This window comes from Giraffa tippelskirchi, chromosome 5, assembly GCF_054371585.1.
Source record: "Giraffa tippelskirchi isolate mGirTip1 chromosome 5, T2T-mGirTip1v1.2.pri, whole genome shotgun sequence".
NCBI classification, from domain to species: Eukaryota; Metazoa; Chordata; class Mammalia; order Artiodactyla; family Giraffidae; genus Giraffa; species Giraffa tippelskirchi.
In genome coordinates this window covers 27,128,189-27,150,832 of record NC_137279.1, presented here as the reverse complement: position 1 = coordinate 27,150,832, position 22,644 = coordinate 27,128,189, and the positions used below count along the sequence as shown (strand labels likewise).

At 51.5% G+C, this 22,644-nt stretch overlaps 1 protein-coding gene and 1 long non-coding RNA gene across 5 annotated transcripts in view; one reads left to right on the top strand and one right to left on the bottom strand.

Moving 5' to 3' along the window:
- KAZN (kazrin, periplakin interacting protein) overlaps nucleotides 1–22,644 on the bottom strand; it is a 1,354,882-nt gene that overhangs the window by 45,188 nt on the left and 1,287,050 nt on the right. For 3 of the 4 annotated variants that reach the window (XM_081492180.1, XM_081492181.1, XM_081492182.1), the window contains exons 4-8: nucleotides 20,784–20,954; nucleotides 12,443–12,632; nucleotides 10,302–10,432; nucleotides 7,331–7,381; nucleotides 5,458–5,885 (exon numbers count right to left, since the gene is read on the bottom strand). In XM_081492180.1, coding sequence (XP_081348306.1) covers nucleotides 5,718–5,885; nucleotides 7,331–7,381; nucleotides 10,302–10,432; nucleotides 12,443–12,632; nucleotides 20,784–20,954 — 711 coding nt within the window. In that variant the 3' untranslated portion in view covers nucleotides 5,458–5,717. Of the gene's footprint in view, nucleotides 1–5,457; nucleotides 5,886–7,330; nucleotides 7,382–10,301; nucleotides 10,433–12,442; nucleotides 12,633–20,783; nucleotides 20,955–22,644 lie in introns of those variants that run through there. The other variant, XM_081492179.1, reaches the window with a different exon arrangement.
- LOC145506795 (uncharacterized) lies at nucleotides 5,795–7,988 on the top strand. Its single transcript, XR_014054344.1, has 3 exons — nucleotides 5,795–5,902; nucleotides 6,950–7,232; nucleotides 7,352–7,988. It is a non-coding gene; the product is annotated as an uncharacterized LOC145506795 (long non-coding RNA).

Here is a 22,644-nt window from a genome sequence, read left to right as displayed (position 1 = left end):
TGAGCCCACAAGGAGGAAAGGGTTGTTACACCCACTTTACGGGTGAGAACACTGGGGCTCACAGGTTAATCGACTAGCTTGAAATCAGATGCTGGTCCAGAGCTAGAGCAATTGATTACCCAGGCCTGGTTTGGCCCGGCCTGGCCCCACTGGTGGCCTGCAAGGGTCCTCCAGATGGAGCAAGACATGCAATCTTAGATTCTCTTGTTTTGGTGCAATTAACTGCTAGTGCCTGAACTCATTAAGAAACAGTCAAAGCCTGAAACTCAGAAATGCAAACAAGCAGTCAGCCAGCGTTTTCCAGGGACTCTGATTCAGAAGCATGGCTGATGCTCTGACAATGTCAAAGACTCCCCCTGGGGACAGGCTAGGGACTAGGAGTCCTGCCATTTTCAAGAAGGAAAGGTCAAGGTTTTCAGTTGCTGCTATTCTTGCTTCTTAGAGATTAATCCTCTTGGGATAACTTTCTTGTGGATTCAGTTTGTTGGGGAGGTAGAGTGCAGGGGTTCATAGCTGCGTATTTTTTGGTAACTGGGCTTTAAAGGCACCACACAGTTGTGGCTCACATATGGGTTCTCCATACACCAGCTGGTATCAGGATATACCCCTTCAATCTCTCTATACAGTGACACTTCCCTGGTGATGTGCTATGACTTCGATATTTCAACAACTCCTAACATTGGGTCAAAATCAAACCCCTAAGTTATTTTTAAGCTTATAGGGCATTCTTTTATATTATAAAATTATGAACCTATTCTCTTATAATAGGAGAAGGAAACGGAAACCCACTCCAGTATTCTTGCCTGGAAAATTCCTTGGACAGAGGAGCCTGATGGGCTAGTCCATGGGGTTGCAAAAAGTCGGCCACAACTGAGCACATCAGCATCCTCTTATAAAGTTAATCGTATAGATTCCCACTTGATTCTTCATTAGCACCAGGTTCTTTTTCCTTGGCCACAGGTAGGAAGTCAGGGGGCATGGCAGGTTCTGCCCCACCTGGTGGGGTTTGAGTTGAAAAAGCTTGAGTCGTTTGTTCAGAGCAGATGAGTGAGGGGGTAGGATGTTTGGGAGGAAATGCAGGTTTTTGGTGTGAGGGCCCGTTGATACTTTTAAACTCATATAGTCACAGGCCGGATGATGTCATCTCCTGCAGCCCCACTACACCTGGATTCCCCAGGAGCCCAGGTTGAGTGACGCACATAGCGGCTGCCCAATAACCTTGCACACAGGTATTGGGAGAGGCTCCTGGGACCCCCGGACCTTCCTGTAGCCAGGAGGGGACCTCCCCTCCGCCCCACCGCCTCGTTCCCACCAGGAAGTGGCAGCTCTGGTACAGAGAGGGGTTTCATAGCAGGGCAGATGGAGGCCATCCCCTGTCTGAGATGGAGAGCTCGTGCTGAACCACAGTGTGTTTCTGCCCTGCCCTCTCCTCCAGTCCCTCTCTGCAAGTGCCTTTTCTGGGCCTGGCAGAAAAAGACTAACAGAAATAGACTCTGTCACAAAAGCCAGAAAAGTGCTAAGCTGTGCCAGAGGCTACTGGTGGGTGAAAGCAGGGGTGGAGTCAAGTTCAAACCAGGCCCAGCAGAGGGACTGGAGGTACCCTCCAAGCTTGGTCCCAGCCCCTCACTGCCCACTCGGAGGAGTCGTTCAGGGCACTACAGCCTCGCTAGGTTGGAAGCCCAGTTCTGTTTCCTGGCTCCTTGATCCCGGATGATGTACTTTGCCTGTTTTCCCATTGCCAATGGAGCCTTTGGAGGGTTAACTGAGTTAATACATGTCAAGCGTGGAGCATGGAGCTTGGCCCATGGTAAGTGCCCAACAAATGTTAGATGTTATTATTGTTATCACTATTAGGTTACACCTGTTGGAGCCTGCCAGCATGGATGGGAGAGCACGCAGGAGAGCCACTGAGGACAGCCACGCAGGCTGCATACTGCGTATCATCCACACAGTGGTAATGCAGTGCACAACCTGTGCAGCTGTCCATGGATCCTGCAGACAGGGAGCCCTACTTCAACTTCTGACTAATATAGTGACACTTGAAGTTGGACCCTTTGGGGTAAGGTCTGATTAACAAAGGAGGGGAGTGTGGCTTTTGAGTAGAGCTATGTGGATTTGAATCAGGTGTGGCCTGGCCCTTGAGAAGGCCATGGTATTGCAACACCGATGGCAAGGATCTTGGCCAAGTCACTCCTTTCTGGGCCAAAGTTTTCCCTCATCTGTTCAGTGTAGGGGGTTAGGTTAGTTTTGGGAAGGCAAATTGGCTTTCTCTTTGAATGCCAATGCTGATTGATTGGCAGTGGTTGTCGGAGGCTTTGTAAAGTGAAGACATGGGAGGTCATTTGGGGCTGGGTGGGAAGGGCTCTTTAATTGTTCAGTGATGTCTGTTTTGAGACCAGGGAGAGAGGAGCTGTGGCACGTGTGTTCGGGCCATTCACGCTCCTCAGATAAGCCCAGTGGTTCTCAACTGTGGCTGTACCAGAGGAGGTTTAACCACACTGATTCAGCAATATAGCACCTGACATTGGTCATTTTTTGTTCTGAAAGCTCTGTAGGTGATTCTAATGTGTGGCCAGGTTGACAGCTACTAGGGTTCAGTTACTGGCAGTCCTGCACTCTGTAACTTCTTGGCATGGTCTATACATTTATGGCACTTTGAGCTTTCTTCTAGTAGAAATGCAAGGGGGGTTAAAAGGCTAGTCTTCCAGTCTTACTGCTGGAGAGGATTTGTTTTTAAATTGGGAGGCAGAGGCTGAAGGCACAGCTGCAATTGTGGACTGGGGTATCCAAGTGGCCTCTTCTCAGGCTATACTGTGGAGTTTTTCATTGCGGGAGGACTGGGTTTTGCATCTGGGGGCAGTCTCACAGGGCTCAGAAAAGCCCAGCCCCCTCTGGCTTTATTAGGGAAGCCCTGTGGCTCCTTTCTCTCTTAAGCTCCTCGCAGTCCCCAGGGAAGGCAGGAAGTCGGGACAATGCAGAGGCTCACTGAGGTCTGCAGGAAGTAATGTGCCCCAAACTCACAGGGCCCCCGCTCTGGGTCTTTTGAAGGAGCGCTGGGGGGAGAAGGAAGCAGATGAAAGCTGACTGGGGCCACTGGGCTGGAGAATGCAGGCTCAAGGCGCCAGGCTTGGAGGTAGTGCTTTAGGACCACGGGCAGCCCTGTATGCTGATGGCTCCTCCAAATTACAGTCAAGGTGGCAAAGATGAGATGTTTCTGGGAGGCCACCCCAGCCTCAGCCCCTCCATGGGCCCAGAATCCAGCCAGCTTTCCTCGGCCCCTCCCAACACCCCCACAGGACCCAGCCCTGAAATTCCAAGGGGCAGGTCATGCCGGGCTTTGCCTCCCACCCGGAGTAAGATAGAAGCAATCAAATAACATAGAATTCGATCATATTTTAAAATAAGCTTTATTTAGATTTTTTTTTTTTTATATTTTATATTTGCATCCATGCCTTCAAGAAACCTTTCCCACAGGAAAGGTTATTTTCATCTAATGTTACCCATAACTCATTCGCTATTTGATGTAGTTCTCTTAAATAAATCATCCTTAGTAACTCTTAGAATTATCTCCTAATTTACAAAAACTGAAATGAAAAGGAACTACTAAATCATTATTACCAGGAGGGGTTGCAACCTTATTTTCTTGTAAGTAAAGGGCAAAACAATAAAAATCAACCAAAAGAAAAAAAAAAAATTCATGGGGGGAGAAAAGCATTTCCTAAAATCTCTCTCGCTCCAGCTGCTCTCCCTCACCGCCAGGCTCAGTGAAATGGCTCAGCCAACAGAGCCCAGAAAGATCCTTAGTAGGTACCCTGCCTACTTTAGGTACCTTTTCCAACCCCAGGTCAGAAGGAAAGGGAGCAGCCGACTGGGGCTTTTCTGTTTTAGAGACTTTGGAAAAAATATCCTATCCCTTCTGATAAGAGATGCTTCAGCATTTAAAAATCTCTTTGTTTCTTGGTAAGAGCTGCAAACGTTACAGTTAGCAGAAAGCGCAACTACTGTTGTTTAGAGGGTATGTGAATTGAGCTGTTAGTAGTTAAGGTGGTTCAGAGCGGGAATTCACAGGTCAGAAGAAAAGGAAGGGCTAGTTTTAGGCCATGGGAGACCCTGGCTTAGAAGCTCACCTGTTCTCCATCACCCGGCGTTACAATGCTCACAGTTCCTTTGCTGGTGAAGCCTCACTGGGACCAACACTGCTCCCCAGATAGGCAGGCGTTTCTGCCAGCCCTTCTCTCCTGGGGTGAGTGGGCTCAAGCTGCTGTGACAAGTTGTTGGAGGACAGGGCCCGAGGAATCCCAAGAGACTCCATGAGGTGTGGGTGGAGGAACCAACCAGAATAGGGAGGGCAGAGGTGCTGGATGCTGTGTCTCCAACAGCCCTCCCCCTTGACACCTGCCTGGCCAATGTGCAGAATCAACCAAGGATGAGAGAGACACAGCTGCAGGGAGGAATGGGGGCCGCTCCAGGACCCTTGGGTAACCCACTTAGACCGAGTGTCCCTGGAGTCCTACCCTGTGGTCATGCGGTCAGCTGTCTTGCCCTGTATTCAGCCTCTCTCAAAAGACAGACCCAAGAGAAGGTGACCACGACATCAGGCGCTCTGCTCACTGAGGTCAGTGCTCTGTATTTCAGATAAATAAATATGTATAGAAAGGCCTGGAGAGAGCTCTAGGTGTGAGAAAGGCGAAGCGCACTTCCCATGCAGGGGCGAGACAATGGGGGAGAGAGGAGAAGAAAGAACAGAAAAAAGCAAGCTTGGAAATCCAATGGTCCCTGGGTTCTGGCCACCCTAAACTCTACCTTGCACAGTTTGGCAGCAGCATGATCATAGAACAGACAAGTCAACAGAGAACCCGCCTCCCGCCCGCCCCCGTGGAAAAATATACATTCCGATATTTATGTAATAATTTAGCTAGAATAAGTCTTCTGCATTTGTGCAAATAAATTAAACGGAACAATTTTCTTTTCCCCGTAAAGAAAGAAACGGCAACGCAATTTAAAAATTGGCAGGCCATTAAAAAGAGCCCGTTTGGCCTCTGACAAGCCGAGCCAGGACAGGGCCCCTGGGCCGGGCTTGCAAGTCTCTGTGGAGAGTGGACCTTACCCTGATGACGATGGCCTTTTGGGGTTAAAGTGACTTGGGCATGCCCGAGAACAGGGTCTGGTCCCACGCGTTCACACTGGAGGGGGTAGGCAGAGTGGGGGGGGGGGACACATCAAAAACAGACCACATCCTCGGGGACGGGCTCCAGAAGTAGCAGTTTGGACAAGGGACATTTACAAGCACAGAGGGCACAATAGTTTTGTTATTTACAAATACACAGCAGTCCTTCAAGTTTTCAAGTTTCATAAAAAGGAGGAGGGGAGGAAAAGGGACCAAAAAAATCCCCCAACGAACCGAACAAAAAGAAGAAAAAAAAAAAAACATTGAAAAAAAACAAAAACAAACCCAGATTAACAACACAACTGTATCGCTCTGAGGACAACAGAGAGTTGACATGTTCACACACGGTTGTAGTATGTACATCAATTACAGAGGTGACGACGCAGGGAAGGGGCCCACACGAGCAGGCTCGGCCACACCTGTGCCCACGTGCGCGAGAGATCGCGCTCACACGCACCACCACGCATGCCCAGCCGCACATCCCCCGGCTCGCACGCACGTCCACACGCACAGACACGCCCGCCGGGCAGCAGGCGAAGGGAGGCGGGTATCACCAGTCCGCGTCCTCCTCTATGTAATAATCAGGGGCGGTACCATCAAAGAGGCCGGGGTCGAGGGACTTCCGCTGCTTCCCTCTGGCGAAGACACGCGAGATGGAGCCGAATCCCATCTTCTCTTTCTTCTTTTTCCGTTTTTGGTCTTCAAGATCCTCTAGTGACTGCGGAGTCGGGCCAGGTGATGGACGCGGCCGGGAGAAGAACAAAGAAAAGCTGAGCTGGGGCGGAAGACAGGGAGGGGTAGGGGTGGGGGGGGCAGGCAGGGTGGGGGGCATCAGTGGGTAAAGATGCTAAGGTCTGCCCCTCACTCGCTGAGCGGACTTGGGCCAGTTACAGAACCTCTCGGGGACAACACTAGGACCCATCCAAAACTGTTATGAGGATGTCACTAAAGTGAAGATAAAAAACCGCTTAGAACAGTGCCTGGCACATAATAAGCATTTATAACAGCTGCTGTGGGGGGCTGTACCGTTATTTAAATTCAGTGTGCTGTCCACAGCTTTCCTGTGCTTGTAGAGGGCTTGCAGAAGCGTGCCCATGCATGCTGCCACGGCTGGCCACAGGGCCCATGAGATGAGCCCTTTGGAAAAGGGGGCGTTAGGAGAACAGGGACAACCAGGGAGGAGAAAACCTGAGCTTCATGTCAGCCAAGAGCAAGGACCCTGGACCTTAAGGTTCCCGGGTCTGACAAATACTGTACTTGTACTGCCAAGAAGCAGTACTGGCCTCGGTAGAGCCAAGAGGCCAGGATTTGAGTTCTGATCTTGATTATGTCACTACCCCGGGAAACCTGGAGAGCCCCCACCTTCTCTGAGCCCAGTTTTCTCATCTTGTGACACAGGGATTGTTAATAATGACAAAAACAATGATGAGAAGGAGGAGATCTTTCTCTCGGGCTAACTATGGGTTTGCAGCTTTGCAAACTGTCAAGTATTTTATACAAAGATGCAGGGTGGTGTTATTGGCCAAAAAGGTGGAGATTAGAGTAATGGTTCCTCAAACCACATCAGAATTACCTTAATTCCAGCCACCTTCCCCACCCCCTAACCTGGCAGATTAGAATCTCCAGGGTGAAGGGCCTAGGAATCTGCAATAGAAAAATCTTCACTGGCAGACCCTGGTGCAGACAAGCAGTCCAGAAGACCAGTGTGTAGGAACCCCAGGATGAGACAGCTGACCTCGGAGAACCCCTCTGATCCTCAAATCCATGTTTTCCTCCCTACAGCCCCTTCCTCGCTCTTAAGATAGTGTACTGAAATGTTAAAAATGAATTTTAAAAAGTTTCCTGCAACAAGAGGTCCACAGAGCCCAAGACCCCTGTCACCAGCCTGTGGCTGCCTGGAGAAGACACTCAACAGGGCTGCATGGAGTATGTGGGATGCTCTTAGTAGGTCTACATATCCGGAAGAGGACGTAATAGGGCAAACCTAGGTGGTGAGCCTGGCTCATGCATCAACTCAGGTGTGACTGAGGTTGTGGCTTAACTCCTCTCTGCCCTGGGTGCCCAGGTATGGACGTGGGAATGCTGAGGGCCAGGGGAACAAGTGAAGTCACGGTCAAGGAAGGGTGGAGGGAGGGCCTGAGGGGCCAGGGAAGGCACACTTACCTGTACAATGGGGTTGTGCAGGTTCTTCTGAACTGGGCCGGGACTGTCGCCCTGTAGCCAAAGGAGAGGAGGAAGATGAAACAGCGGAGACACACAACATATGAGAATAGAGGTGGCCCGTGGAGCATGGGCTTTTCCGTGGAAGGAGGTCATCCCTGAGGGACTGCCCTGCCTCTATTCTGGGGAATCCATCCTCCACCCCTAAAGTAGACACTTCCCAATAGCTCAATCATGGAACCTCGGGTTCACGGAGATGCTGCCTGGACCAGGGATCCTGGCCAGAGGCCCTGAGGTGATCTCCTGCCTATTCTGGCTTCTTGACCCCTATTACCCTCTGACCAACAAATCTGTCACTTCAAAGGCTTCTAAGTTCCTCTCCTAATTGACCCACTGAGTTAAAACCGGAAGTTGGTTACACTTGGTGATTTTCATAAAGAAGTATAACTTTACAGAAAAGCACAAAAATAGAGAATTTTGGGACAGGAAGACTTGTGAGACTATGCAGCCTCTTACTAATATTTCCCCCACAAATAACACAATAAATGTCTTATTGTGTGGAGGGGCAGACAGGGCTCATTAGCCTGATTTACAGATACACAGAGAGGTTCCAGAGAGTCCAACATTATAAAGCTAATTAAAACCAGAGCTACAACTCAAATTCAAGACCGTCTGTTTTTTCTTGGTCTAGTGCTCCTTCCTCCGAGTGTGCAAAGGCCTCACCATATCCCAGAATCAATCTGCCCTGTCTGGGGTCGGGGCATAGATCACTGGGATCACAAAAGTCATTACTAGGGTGACTCTTGGTGGTCATTTCCAGAATTGCTGGTAAAAGGCAAGAAACAAAGCATGTGTCACCTGAGTCAATGTCCATCTTCTCCAGCCTCTCTGTGCTGAGTCCCCACCTCTGCTCTAAATAAGTGACCAGAGCATGAAAGGATGGGGGTTGCTTATCCCAGGCCAGGCTCTTCTTGCAGGTATCAGGTCAAATGCCTGAGAACAGAGCTATACCTGGAGCTATTTTCAGGTTCTTCCTGGCTTACCTTATGCACATCTGTTGAGATGGGGGATGAAGACGGTTGAGGGAGGGCAGGGGTGGAACAGACAGTAGCTTAGTCTTTAGTCCCATCTCAAGGTTTGCAAGCAGAATCTATCTATCTGCCAGGCAGCTAAGGTAGGTTGGTTCTGTATAGGGCCATCTTTGCCAAATTTATGGGTGAGAGAATGAGGCTGGAGCCCACTGAAATATCTACACATAGACCGGCTTATTAAAGCACCCATTGCCTAGCAGCAGGGCCCTGTGTAAAGTGAGCTTGGGAATAAACATGCCAGACCTGCTCTCTGTAGCAGCAGGTTATGTGCCAAGGCCAAGTTGGGCAAAAGGCTAGATCTGAGCCAAATGCAATTCAGGAGGCCTTTAAAGAACACTTTCTGCAGAGTGGATTTCCCAGTGGCATTTTGACTGTCAAAGCCCCACTGGGGAGACAAAATATGGCCCTTGGGAAGGTCTTCTCAGATACTACAGGGTGTCTGGCCCACACTAAGAATGAACGGCAGTGCTGGCTGTAGGTATAACTCAGCAGTGACTCCTCAGAAAGACAATAATGTCAGAGGCCCCACTACCGGCCAAACCTTCCTTGCCTTGGTTCTGTCAGGACAGCCTTTATCACCAGAATTCTCTCCTGGGAACAAGAGAAGAACAGATTGCTTCCTTCAAGCCCCAGTGAAAACAGAATCCCAGTCCTGAGTGGGATTTAGGCCCCCTTCCCATCCTCATGTGGCTTCAAGAGGCCCCAGCCAGCAGTCTCTGTCACCCACACCCCCAGGCTGAGGCAACTCATTTCCAGTTTAGTCTTAGCTATTAAGTGCTTTTCATTGTTATTGTAGATTTGAAAAAAAAAAATTGCTTCCATTATGATTACTAATATAGAAAAGTTACTGATTTTTATCAATTGGTACTCTACCAGTACTGATATATACTTCTCATTATTAGTGTAATGGCTTTTCAGGTTATTCTCTTGAAGTTTTCCAGGTAGAAAATCACCACCCTCCCCACTGGCAAGTAACAGTTATTCTGTCTTCCTCTCCCACTATATCCACCTCATTTCTTTTTTATTATCTATCTTACTGGTTAATAGAACAACATAAACTGAGTGTTTGAGAAAAGCTTGTCCGTGCATTTGAAGACCTGACTCTGCTGTGTCTTTAGGACATGGCAGGGGTGCCCCATGGATGATCAACCACACGATGGAACAAATATGAAAAGTGGTCCCCATACCCTGACTCCAGTGTTTCGTGTTAGAGCCTTGACATGGAGGCCTCCTGTCCTCGGACACTTGACTCACCTGCTTTCGTTCACCCCCTCATTCCTGGGGAGCCTATCTCCCCACCAGTCATCAAGAGTTAGGTGGCTACTGACCTGCACCTCTTGGTAGCTGGGACCCAGTATATAATCAAAAAGCATGTGATTAAGTAAGCAAAGCAAACAAACTTAGAACAAATTCACTGGATGCCTCTCCAGAAGCAAAACATGCAACAACTCCAGGAGATTAAAAAAAAAAAATCTGGCTGATTGCTGGATGAAGGACCGAGAGCTGGTTCTACAGGGAAATGGGAGTGGTGGTGGTGGTGAGATCCCGAGCTTGGAAGGCAGTCTGGGAGGAGATGCCCATGGTCCCAGACACAGCCCACCACAGGTAAGCCCAGGCTGCTCAGCCCCGGTGGCTGACCCAGGCCCGCCTTCCTCTGTATTTTCCTTGCCCTCCCGGACACAAGGAGCCAACAGGCTTCATTTCTTTCTCTCCCCACATCCATCTCTTCTTGCAAAAGGAAAGAACAGAACAGGAAATGCCTCCGCCAGAATGCTCCCTGGGTGGACGAGAGGAAACAGCGGGTAGGTCTTCGCCCCTCCACCCCCACCCCTGAGGTTTCCAGGAGGGGCCCACGGCCCGGGCCCTGCGGCTGCTGGCCTTACGTTGCAGAGGGAGTGTGTCCGGTGTCGGGGGGAGTTGATGTCACTTGGCGTGGACGACCGGTCGCCTTCGGCGGCAGATGCGTCGGAGATGACAGAGGGCTGCCGGGAGTGGCAGGGGCTCACCCTGACCGCTGGAAAGCAGGGACAGTTGGTGAGTTGGGGAGGGAGAGGATGTCCGTGCCTTCACTGCCTTGCAGGTCGTTTCACCCATTATACAGATGGGAGCATTGAGACATACAGAAGAGACTTGCCCTGCTCTCTGCCCCTTTATTCTACAGCCCCATGCATCACCACAGAGCTGCTGCTGGCAAGAATTTCCAGTCCCTGGATTCAATAGGCCCCTAACCAGGATGAAGGAGAAGAGGCAGAGTTTTCAGGCACCTTGGTGACTGTTTTTCGCAATGCTCCCGCCACCTGGATGTTACTTAGACCTGTTGGTTCCTCTTTCTCTCTCACTCCCTCACCCCACAGCCAATCAGCAGCAGCACCTCCAAACACAGCTTTAAATCTGGCCACTTCTCTCTAGCCCCACCACCACTACCCTAGCCCAGGCCACCACTGTCTCTTGCCTAGAAGACCATGGCAGTCTCCCAGATGGCCTCCACTCCTCACTGCAATGAAAGCCAGGCAACCAGTCTCATTTTACCTGGGGGTAGAAATGCGGTCCTCCTGTAAGCGAAGGGATACAGCCCTGCCCACCTCAGCCCAGCCTCAGCTCATGTCACATTGGCTTTCGGATGGTGGCCGACATGCACTCTTTCCCTCCTGCCTCAGCCTTCCCTGGTCCTGCTGCCCATAGGGCACATTCTCATCCTTCAAGTCTCAGCCTGACCTGATAGAAACCTCCCCCCTCCCCAATTATCAGCTCTCCCAACTGTCTCTTTTTCCCCATCAGAACACCTGCTTTCCGTTGATTTCTCTCCCTGAACTAAGATCTGTAATCATATTTTGTCAATTTAGTTACGTGTGTTTTCTGTCTTCACACCTATAATGCCAGCTTGATGAGGGCAGGCATTCTGGGTGTCTTATCCATGTCCAACCCCAGAACTCGTGGTACCTGGCACATAGTAGGTGCTCAGTTAATAGCGCTGACTGCCTGTAAGCCCACCAAAGTCCCCTCAGCAGATCGCTCTCCTGGCTGTAGGCACTGGCCCTGGATGGAGGAGGCACTGCCGGACAAGACTGAGGGCCTATAGTGTGCAGACAGCGCCTCAGCAGTGAGGGCTACATTACTGAGAGGCAATCCTTGCTGCCAGGGGCCCTATGGAGGAGTGGGTGGGGTAGGGTGAGGTGGGTGCCTTTGGAGTCAGAAGCTTGGGTTCCTAGCTAGGTGAGAGCAGAAACCACAGGCTCCAGAAGCCAGCTGCCTGTCTCCAATCTGCACCTGTCACATAAATGCCACTCACAGGAGGGACAAAAAAATGGAGCCAAGTGTGCTGCTGATGTGCAGAGAGGTTTGGGGCTTGTACTGTGGCCAGTGGATCTAGACGTTGACCAGAGGCTGAGCCCCTCTCCCCACCAGTGCCTGGAGCAAATACCCCGAACATTTATTTCTGACCCTCCCACATATCCAGTGATTACCTGGAGCTGTCAATCAAGGAAGTCTCACTATCTCCTCTGCCAAAGGATGCCCATGTGATCCAGATGGGAGGATCAGTGTGTCCAATGCCTGACACTGTGATTGGTCCAGGGGTGGGCATATGACCTGGCTGGCCAATCAGTGTAACCACTCCCTAGACACAGTGATTGGTTTGAATATAGGCATGTGACCCTGGCTGGCCAATCAGTCTTTCTTTGGGATTTACTATATACAGAAAGATTTCTCTTGAGACTTTAGAGCTGCAGGGGCCCTACAAGCCAGAAACTACTGGAGACTGTTTTCTGCTTTGTAGCAAGAGGTAGCCTAAAGATGACACCAAACGGAGGCAAGCAGAGCTGAAAGATGGAGCGAGTCAGACCCAGATATTGTCTGAACCTTGGTATCCAGTTACACTTGAGGTCCAGCACTCTGATTTTTCAGTTACCCTGAGCCATGGCCTCTTTCCCACACACCCGCAAAAGCAGCTGCAGTGTGTAAAGAGGATGCTCGCCTCTTGAGATGCCTCCACAGCCGTGGCTGGGCCAGGCTGGGCTGGACTCACCTTGCCGGTCCGCGGGGTGGGGGGGATGTGAATGGTAGAGAGTCTGCTGGCTCTGTCGGATGGCTGCGGTCAGCGGGAGGTCTGCCTGCACCACCCACTCCTGGTTGCCATTAAGCACCGTCTCGCCGGGCATGGCGAGTGAATGCCGCTTGGGGACGTCCTTGGTCAGTGTGGCTAAGGACTGCTTGGCCTGGAGAGAGAGTCGGGGAACAGGAAGAAGACCATGTGATCAAGAGGACTCCTCTCTGCCTACTGCTGGGCCATCACCCACCATCCTGAGAATGCCAGGCATCTGACACACCAGAGCATGTCCAGCTCTGCACCACCTGGCAATCAGCACATCACCTACTGTGTGCTCTGGGGTTAGTCATCCCTTAGTTCCTGCCAACACACAGTCAGACCACAAAGGGGGATGGAGGACACACTTAGTACCCATTCTTACGGTTTCTCTAAGGACTAGCTGGTATTTGAATGAGATGGTAAGAAAGTGGTATTTTGCCTTTTTTTCCCTTGTGCTAAGTTGCTTCAATCATGTCTGACTCTGTGCAACCCCATGGACTGTAGCCCACCAGACTCCTCTGTCCATAGGATTCTCCAGGCAAGAATACTGGAATGGGTTACCATGCCCTCCTTCTTCCTGACTCTTTATCCCCTTACCTCCTTTCAAATTCAACTTGCGATGCCTCTTCACAAGGTGCTGTGCAACACAGGCTGGGAACAGGGCAGATCCTCAGCCTGACTCCCAGGATTCCATGAGAACATGTGAGAAACAAGGAAATCTGGGACACAGGTGTGGGGCTGAGTTTGGGCAGGTGAATAGTCAGACAGCTCTTCCTTTCTCTGTCTCGTGACTGAGGTTATGGAGCTTTGGGTCAGCTCCCCACCAGGGTATTGGTGGTCTTATCAGAAGTCATCCCAAATTACTCAGGGGAGAAAAAGGGTACATATTAGAAATGTATTAATGCATAGTCTTTCCATCATAGTCAATATCTGCTTCCCCACTTACTTCCCAGGCTCATGCCGGGGAGGGTCCCATGGGCTCGAACTGACAGCAGATGGCAGAGCCACCATGAGTGCTGGCTTTGCCCCTAATATGAACACAGATGAAATGGAAAGACTTCATCTCATCTTTCTCCTAGCTCCAGAACTTCCCATACCCCAAGACCCTGGGCTCTTCCAGGCAGACAAAGAGATTCCAGCTGAGAAATGAAGTCCTTGGCCTAAAGCCTGATACAGTCTCATCACATTGACCAGCTGTATTATTTTAAGATAAATCACTGCCTTCTCTGAGCCTCAATTTCCCCATCTGTCTAATGAAAAGCTTGGACCAATCTTTAGGGCTCCCTCTAGCTTGGATACCCCAGGAGTCTATGAAATCACTCCCCTTTCACTGCCAGCCCCCAGGGAATATAAACCCACTTGGCAGAGAGATGCTAAGTTGAAAGAGTCAGCTCCTCATCCACCAGCCAGGTAATAATCTCCACCTGGTTTAGAAAACTATCATGTGCTCAAGTGTAACAGTCATGGGTTTCAAGTAGGGAGTGTAGGATTAGCTGTGCTTGCCAGAGGATAAATCAGAACTCAGAGAGGTTAAGTAACTTCTCCAGGAGTGCACAGCAGGCACGATGTCAAAGTTGGGCCCCAATCCTGGAAGCCCCATGGTTGTCTATGGTGCCCACCCTCCTCTGGGGCAAGGAAATAACCAGCACAAGTAATGCAGACTCTGAAGCCATGAGGCAGAGAGTAGGGGGTGGCTGGTCATCACGGGATCCCCAGCACCTGGCTTGGGGCTGGGCACGAGTGAAGCACTCAGGAAAACTGCAGAGGGAGTGGAAGCAGGTCTCTGCCATGTCCAGGCAGATAGCCCAGGGAATCTGCGCTGTTCACTTACTACAGGAACAATGGAGCAATCCTTTTACCGAAGGAAGGAGCCAGGCTGGCTGTGTCTTAGAGCTGCCATGTGCCTGCAGCAGGCCCACCAGCGTCATGGACTTGTTTCCTGGACCACCGCGCCTCACTGGGGACCACATCTGCTCTCCCCTCCAGGTGTGTATGCACCTGGCCTCGCAGCCTTCCATCCTGGCTCTGCTCTGTGTAATTGGCTGCCCCACTCCCTGGCTTCCTCCTGCCCAATCCATCTTGGCTGCCAGACAGGTGGACTCTGATGGGAAGTGAGAGCCCGTTCAGTCTGCCATCAGTGCTAACTAACTCTCAGCTCTGCCCTCTTGCAAACATCCCCAGCCACACACATGCAAAGCACAGGCAAGTCCAAGTCACCCCCTGAAATGAGCAGCCCCTTGAGGCAGCTCAGGAAGAGGCCTGGCACCTTCTATGAATAACTCCTCAGCAGGCAGCTTGGCATTATTACTGTCCGACAATATGGAGGAGGCTACCGTTAGTCCTGCAGGACGGGGCAGGTTTGTCTGTGAGTTCGGAGCACAGGAACCTGTCACAGACTGTCTACTCATGAGTTTAAATTTCCAAGACTGAGCAAAACAAGAGATGTGAACTGCAGATGAGGCATATAAAGTCTAACTTAAAATACTTGCATGTATACACACTCTCTCTCTCTCACTGCTGCACTGGATCATTTTTTTTTTTTTGGTGGCAATCTGCACTTTTCTCTACTAATCTCCTCCATTAAATGCAGTTCAACGTTAGCAGCTCGCTCTTCTCTCTGAGCCTACACGCCCTGCTGGGCACCCTGAACCCACAGTTTTGAGCTCCTGGGAACTGGTGAATTGGCTCAAACACCCTCACGTGACAAAAGTCAGAACAAACTCCACTTCTACTATTTGACTTGCTGTGTGATCTGGAGCAAGTTACTCCACCACTCTGAGCCTCAGGGTCTTCACGGTAAGATGGGGAACTGAGAGGGATCATTATCTGTAAGCGCGCTCCCCTGGAGTTGTGGGACAAGGTAGCCCAGCATAGCGCTTTGGAGCCTGGGCTCTGGGATCCAACAGCCTGAATCTGAGCCCAGCTCTGCCACTTCCTAGCTGGGGGATCCTGAGAGAGGCCCCTCACCTCTCTGTGCCTTCACACCCTTGTCTGTCTGATGAGGAAACATGGTTGCTATGGAGAGCACTTAGCCTACGGTTTAAAAAAAAAAGGCTCAAAAAATGTCAGTGACTGTTATTATGAAACAGTTTCTACTTCACAAGTAGGAGTCAGACATGGAATAATTCACAGGAAGGCCCAGGATACTCTGGTTTGCTGTCCAACAGTAGCAGGCTGTTAGGATTATTTATGCCTCCGTGAGACTGGATAATCCAGGAAGTAGAAGGGAAGAGGAGTGTGGAGCCCTGCCCTCCTCCCCCTCAGGTTCCTAACTGCCTGAAGGCCAGGCTGTGTTTCCAGTCAGAGAGTTGGCCTGGCCCGTGAGGGATGCTGTGAGTGAGGCTCACTGGCTTATCAAGGGATCTATGCTTGTCGAGGGGCTTCCCGAGTGGCACTGGTAGTAAAGAACCCACCTTCCAATGCAGGAGACTTAAGAGATGCGGGTTTGATCCCTGGGTAGGGAAGATCCCCTGGAGGAGGGCATGCCAACCCACTCCAGTATTCTTGTCTGGAGAATCCCACAGACAGAGGAGCCTGGCAGGCTACAATCCAGAGGGTCGCACAGAGTGGGACATGACTTAAGTGACTTAGCATGCACACATGCCGATTCAGGAGACATAAGAGGCATGGGTTTGATCCCTGGGTGGGGAAGATCCCTGAGGGATATCTCTCCCGCCAAAGCCTGGGAGGATTTCGGGGCAGGAACCTTCCAACCAAACATGAGGAGGTCATGCTCCAGTGGACTCCAGCTGCACAAATGCTGCATTTGCACTAAAGAGGCATCACGTTGGCTACAAGCAGTTTCGATGACTACCTTCCTGGGCTTACTTGCTGCGACCCTGTCCCAGATCTCAGGCTATGGTGGCAGTGAGTGCAGCGTGGAGGCACCAGAATGAGCTGATAAGGCAATACTGAGTCCACACCTTCTCCAACCACCCACAGGGTGGAGAGAGGCCCTGTGGGGGACAACATCAGGCTCGGGCAGGCTCTGATCCTCAAGTGTGGCGGGGGGTCTGAGCTCAAGCCAGTGCTCGGAGCTGGCTGTGGGCAAGGGCTGGTCTGCTGGGCCAGGATGGCAGTGGTCCAGGGCTGGGAGGTGTGCTGTGTGGCTGGCTGATTTCCTTAGAGGGAGGGCAGAGGTGGCGCTGACCCAGAGCACAGCCGTTAAAAAAGGAACCAAAACCACCTTTGTCCCCCTGCCACTTGACCCTGCCTCTCACTGGTCCTCACTGTGCCAGACTTGCCTGGGCATGCGACAGCTGTCATTTTTTACACCTGAGGGAACTGAAGCCCAGGCCATTCAAGGTCACACAATGATCGGCTAGTGGATGGGACATGAGAATCCACAACTCTTCATCTCGGGGTGGCCTGAGGACAGGATGGTCTCCAACATCAGTAAGAACAGCCAGCGTCCACTGATGGTGGATGGTGAGCCTACCTTCATCCCTCATCACCGCACCTCACAATCACCCCAGGAGGAAGGTCTTATACACGTGGACACAGGCTTGGAAAGTTAAGTCACTTGTCAAAGGCCACACAGCCAGAAAATGCAGGATCCAAACTGGGACCGTGTTAGAACTGAACAACCAAGGTGCAAACAGATGCCAAGAGGAGGGAATCCCACATTCCATTCTTGAGAAACATTCTACTCTACAAAGGAGTGGTTCTCACCAGGGTGAATCCTCTCCCCATCCAGGGAACTCTGGGAAATGTCTGGAGAATTTCCCATAGTTGGGAGGTACTCCTGGCGTCTAGTAGGTGGAGGCCAGGGATGGGTGTTGCTGCATACCCGACAGTGCATGGGATGGCCCCACCAGACTTCTCTGACTCCTAATGTCAACAGTGTTGAGGGTAAGAAGCCTTGATTACAGTGTACACAGTAAACTTAAGAATTGTTTCCTGTTTTGGAGAAGCAGTGTTGATACAAAACAACAGAAGTCTAGCCCACTGGGAACCAGGCTCTGGGGGAAAGGCCTTGCACCTGGGATGGGTTGGGGGGGGGGAGCCTGTGACCTCCGGGCTGGCAGCCCTGTCTCCGGCCTGCTCTGTGACTGGAGAGACCAGTGCCAGAAGGCCTGAGGGAGGATTGATCGCTGATAAGAGGGGGTGTCTCCTCCAGGCCAGCACCTGGGCATCCTTTCAGAGGCCTCCCATCACGGAGCGCGAGGACTGCTGGACTCCTAGCTCTGCCTCTCAATTCTCTGGTCAGCTCTGGGTGAGCCTCCTGCACACCAGGCCTGTTTCCACATCTGTGAAATGGGCACACTAAGAACATACAGCTCACTGGAGTGACTGCTAATGGCTATGGTTTCTTATTAGGAGGAGGAGAGTGTTCTGGAATTAGATAGAGGTGATGGTTGTACAACTTTGTGGACATACTAAAAACCACTAAATTGCACATCATAAAAGGATGAATTTTATGGTATGTGACTGCTGCTACTGCTAAGTTGCTTCAGTCGTGTCCGACTCTGTGTGACCCCATAGACGGCAGCCCACCAGGCTACACCGTCCCTGGGATTCTCCAGGCAAGAATACTGGAGTGGGTTGCCATTTCCTTCTCCAGCGCATGAAAGGGAAAAGTGAAAGTGAAGTCACTCAGTCGTATCCGACTCTTAGCAACCCCATGGACTGTAGCCTACCAGGCTCCTCCGTCCATGGGATTTTCGAGGCAAGAGTACTGGAGTGGGATGCCATTGCCTTCTCCGTGGTATGTGACTAGTATCTCAATAAAACAGCATGCTGAACAGTTTTTAAATTAACAAAACCACCACCACAGGGTGGTCCCGTGGAGCCAGTGTGGCTACAGAGGTAAAACTGCTCCTTGGGTGGGAATGCCTAGTTTGGTCAGGAGTTGTTACCAGGAGACGTCCCCTCCCCAAGGGTGGGGGCCTCAGGTGCCTGTCACCAAACACCAAGAGAAGTGTTCATTCCTTGGGAAGCTGTATCTTTGACTTTCTTACGCAAGTGAAGCGGCCCTTTTCAGCTGCATAGGGTGTGTGGAGAGACCCAGCGGAGGCTGGCGGGGGGAGGGACGATGCCTGATTTGGGACAGGGCCTGCTCGCCCCTCACCTGGCAGCTGCCTCAGGTCTTCAGTGTTGTGGGCAGGTCACTTAATGAAATTACCCATCATTGGTGCCATAGGCAGAACTCCTAGAGCAGGAGTAAGCAGGTGACCCCAGATGGGCCATTTGGATATCCTGTACTGGATCAGACTTTTAAAAACTGAAGTGAAATTCAGAGGACAAAGGGTTCAGGTTCATCCTCCTGGCAGGGGTCTAGATGGAATCCTGGCTTCCCCACCGGCTGCAGCTGCCTTGGCTTTGGCCCTCCACTTTCCCATTGCACCTGTGAGCTCTTGACATCCTTCCAGTGCACCCGGTGTGCCCGAACTAGCCAGAGCTGCTTTCTGTTGCTTACAACGCAAGGACTTGGGGCACACATGCAGGGAAAGTGCCTTCCATCTGCTCTCAACCTGGCGAGCAGTGCAGTGAGGGGAACCAGACAACACTGACCAGAGTCGGCAGTCTTGGAGGCCTCCAGGCTGTGAAATTCTGCAACAGAGGGGACCTCCAGGCAAGCGGACACCCCAACAACACGGGGGCTTTCACGGGCTGTGTTGATGTGACAGCAAACCCACCACCTTGAGCTGCAAATATTCACCTCTCTATTCACACTTAGCAGAGAGGTGTGATACTGGCCAGAGCGAGGAGGCAAGAGCCTAAGTGCCACTGGCCTAAGTGCTGCTGGCCTTAGGCTCTTAGAATCAAAGCAGGCTGAGTCACCTGGGCATGGTGAGAGTGGAAGTAGAGGTGAGCTGGCTCCTAATTCTGAAAGACACCAGAGTTCCCCAGGATGTCTGCAGCTAGTGGTCCATGGCAATGAGGACCCATCTGTCCATCCATAGGACACCAGGAAGACTTGGCAGAATTGCGGTCTTGTCTCACCTTGAGCCCCCTTCCTAGATCTACAACTTGAAAGGTTTTTATCTGGTCTACATGTGGCAGCAGGGCCGCCAGCACCACTGACCCCACTGGTGGGAAGATCCCAGAGACCCGGCACCTGGAACTTCCTCTAGCCTGGGCAGCTCTCACCACTAGGGGTCAGCATTGGACATGGAGACCCAGGAGGCAGAGGGTGGGATCGGTCCCAGGAAGTGACCCATGGATCCTGCCCTGCCCTGGGTGAACCCTGGTCCTGAAAGAAGTGACCATTTAAAACCTTCCTGTTGTCATATCATCACTGACCATGTACAGGAGTGGCTAAGTGCTTCTCGTGCATTATTTCATTGAAACCCTCACCAGAGCCCTATGGAGTATATGCAGGCTCCTCTGTCCAATGGAATTCTCCAGGCAAGAATACTGGAGTGGGTTGTCATTTCTTTCTCCAGGGAATCTTCCCGACCCAGGGATTGAACCCAGGACTCCTGCATTGCAGGCCGATTCTTTACCATCTGAGCCACTGGGAAAGCCATGAAGTATATGCAGGTATCCCTACTGATACCTGAGGCAGCTGAGAGCCAGATGGGTGAAGGGTCCTGCCCAAGGTCACACCGCTAGAAAGCAATGGGGGCTGTATCTGAACCCAGAACCCATAGCAGCAACCACACTGTTACACCTGGTGGTAAGGCAGGGTGGAATAAAGATCCTCACCCCCACCCCAGGGCCAGGTAAAGGTCACGGAAGCTCGGAGAAGTTCAGTGAGCAGCCCAGGGTCACACAGGAGAAGGCAGAACAGAACTCCAGGGCTCTGGATCTTGGTTCTGCTGCCTGACCAGGCTTGGAAACACCACCCAGACTCTGTCTCCACAGGCAGGCTGCACATCTCTGAGGAAAACATAGTGTTTGGAAGTATTCTGAAGGATTGTTTTAGGTTAGAAAAAAAAAAAACATTTTTTTTCCCTTGAGGATCCAAGCAATAAGACAAATAGGGTGGAAAAATAGGGAGGAAAAACAAAAAGGAAATAGATGCTACTTCTGATCTTACTACCCAGAGATAACCATTATTAATTTTTTGGCATTTTTCCTCCCAAATGTTAGTGGATGGTCTCCCAGCATTCCCACATGCCGGGCCCCAGGCAGACAGATGGAAGGCTGTGTGGTTGACACGAAAAAAAGCAGAGAGCATCCCAGGTCTCGCCCCCTGCCTTAGTCCTGCCCCTCCGGACTCCCACGTGAATCTGCTGGCACGCCTTGTCTCCCAGCACCTCCTGCTCCCAGAACATGATATCACTTTCGGCAGGTGCCCCACCCAGCCTGTGTGGATGAAGGGGCGGGGTCTCACCATGGCCAGCTCTGCCTCCAGCTCCTTCATCCGGTTGTCCTTGAGGTCCAGCTGAGAGCGCAGTGCTGTGGCATGGTCAGTGGCCTCCTTGGCTTGGCGCCGCAGCTCCCACTTCTCGCGCTCCAGCAGGTCCTTCTCCTTAGCCAGAGCTTTCACGGCATCCTCGCTTTCCTGCGGGGAGAGGCCAGCATTACCACGGGCATGGGTGGGGCCAACCTTTGGCCAGGAGATCCCCAGAGCCCCTTGATCCCTGGAGTAGCAGAACGTGCAGGGGTGGGGGTCCCCCATGCTTGGGCCCTGGAGGAAGAAAGCCTTGGGTTCAAGCTGCTCTCTGCCACACACTAGCTGGGAGGCTGGAACAGAAACAAACCATTAGTAGATGCTCAGCCATTATCTTTTCAGTGGATAAATGAGCAAACGAATGTCATGGATAAGTTCTTTTAACTCAAGTCTTCGTTTCTCCATATTTGAAATGGGAGCAGGGAATCAACACTACTCCTTTCAAAGAACTGTTATAAAGATTAAATGACTCTATGTGAAGGAAATAGTTAAACGGAGTCTGATAAAAGGGTCAACAGTGGGTTTGGGCTTGGTCCTCTGTCCTATTGTTTGATAATGTGTGTGTCATGGGAAAACAGTGACAGAGGAGGCATCTACAGCCCAGCCACCTTGGCTGCCATGGGGCCCTGTCACCATCCTACAGGGTCACAGCTGATGACGGGACAGGCTGGACCCCCAGCTAGCTGTGCTGTCTGACTGCAGGACAGTCCTCTGCCCTTCACCCTGGGCCCTGCTCCCTGCTGGTCCGTCTACATGGGCTGTTTTCTCCATGATGCTGAGGGGAGGGCCATGGGCTCCAGCTGTGCTGGTCCAGGAAACCCAGCAGACAAGGAACAGCTGGCTGGATCAGAGGACCTGACCTCTGTTGGCAAGAGCCAAATTTCATGACCCTGGGCATCTTTCCCCTCTAGAGAAAGGGTCCCAGCAGGGGGCCCTGCCTACCCATCCAGCCACAGTCTTTTCACCCACGAAACTGGGAGCCAAACTCAAGGTCTCTGTGCAGCCTGGGTCCAAGCTGGGAGCAGCCATCCTACCTTGTCTAACTGCCCTCTAGCCAAAGGCCTGACTTCCAGATGGTCAGAGACCAAGAGGCGAGGGAGACACCTGGCCCTTCCTCTGTGGCTGTCACAGGGCTGTAGCTGTGGCTTAGGGTCCAGGGAAAGAGAGAGTCTGGGTTGAATCCTGACTCTGCAAGAACAAGTTGCAATGACTACTGTGCCTCAGTTTCCTCATCTATTACATGGGATCATAGCACCTATCTTTGAGGGCGTTACCATGAGGACTGGATGAGATAATCCAAGTTCAGAGTTTAGCAGGGCACCAGGCACATAGCAGGGCTTGCCTGGTGGCAGCTAGTGGTAAAGAACCCACCTGCCAATGCAGAAGACTTAAGAGATGGGAGTTCGATCCCCGGGTTGGGAAGATCCCCTGGAGGAGGGCATGGCCACCCACTCCAGTATTCTTGCCTGGAGAATCTCATGGACAGAGGAGCCGGGCAGGCTACAGTCCATGGGGTCACAAAGCGTTGGACACGGTTGAAGTGACTTAGCAGGGCACATAGCAGGTGCTCACTCATTCATTTGGGACGCTGCTCAAATGTCTTCTTCAGGTGGCCTTTCCTGACCATCCAAGAGAGCGGCTCCAGCCCTTCCCACCTTGTTTCTTATACTGGTACCTGACACTATCATTCAACCAATATTCATGGATGCTGCCAGCAGGCACAAATCAGACAAAAGTCTCTGTGCCCATGGAGCTTACACTGAAAAGCCCTTCTGCATGCTCTAGCTCATCAGCAGACTTC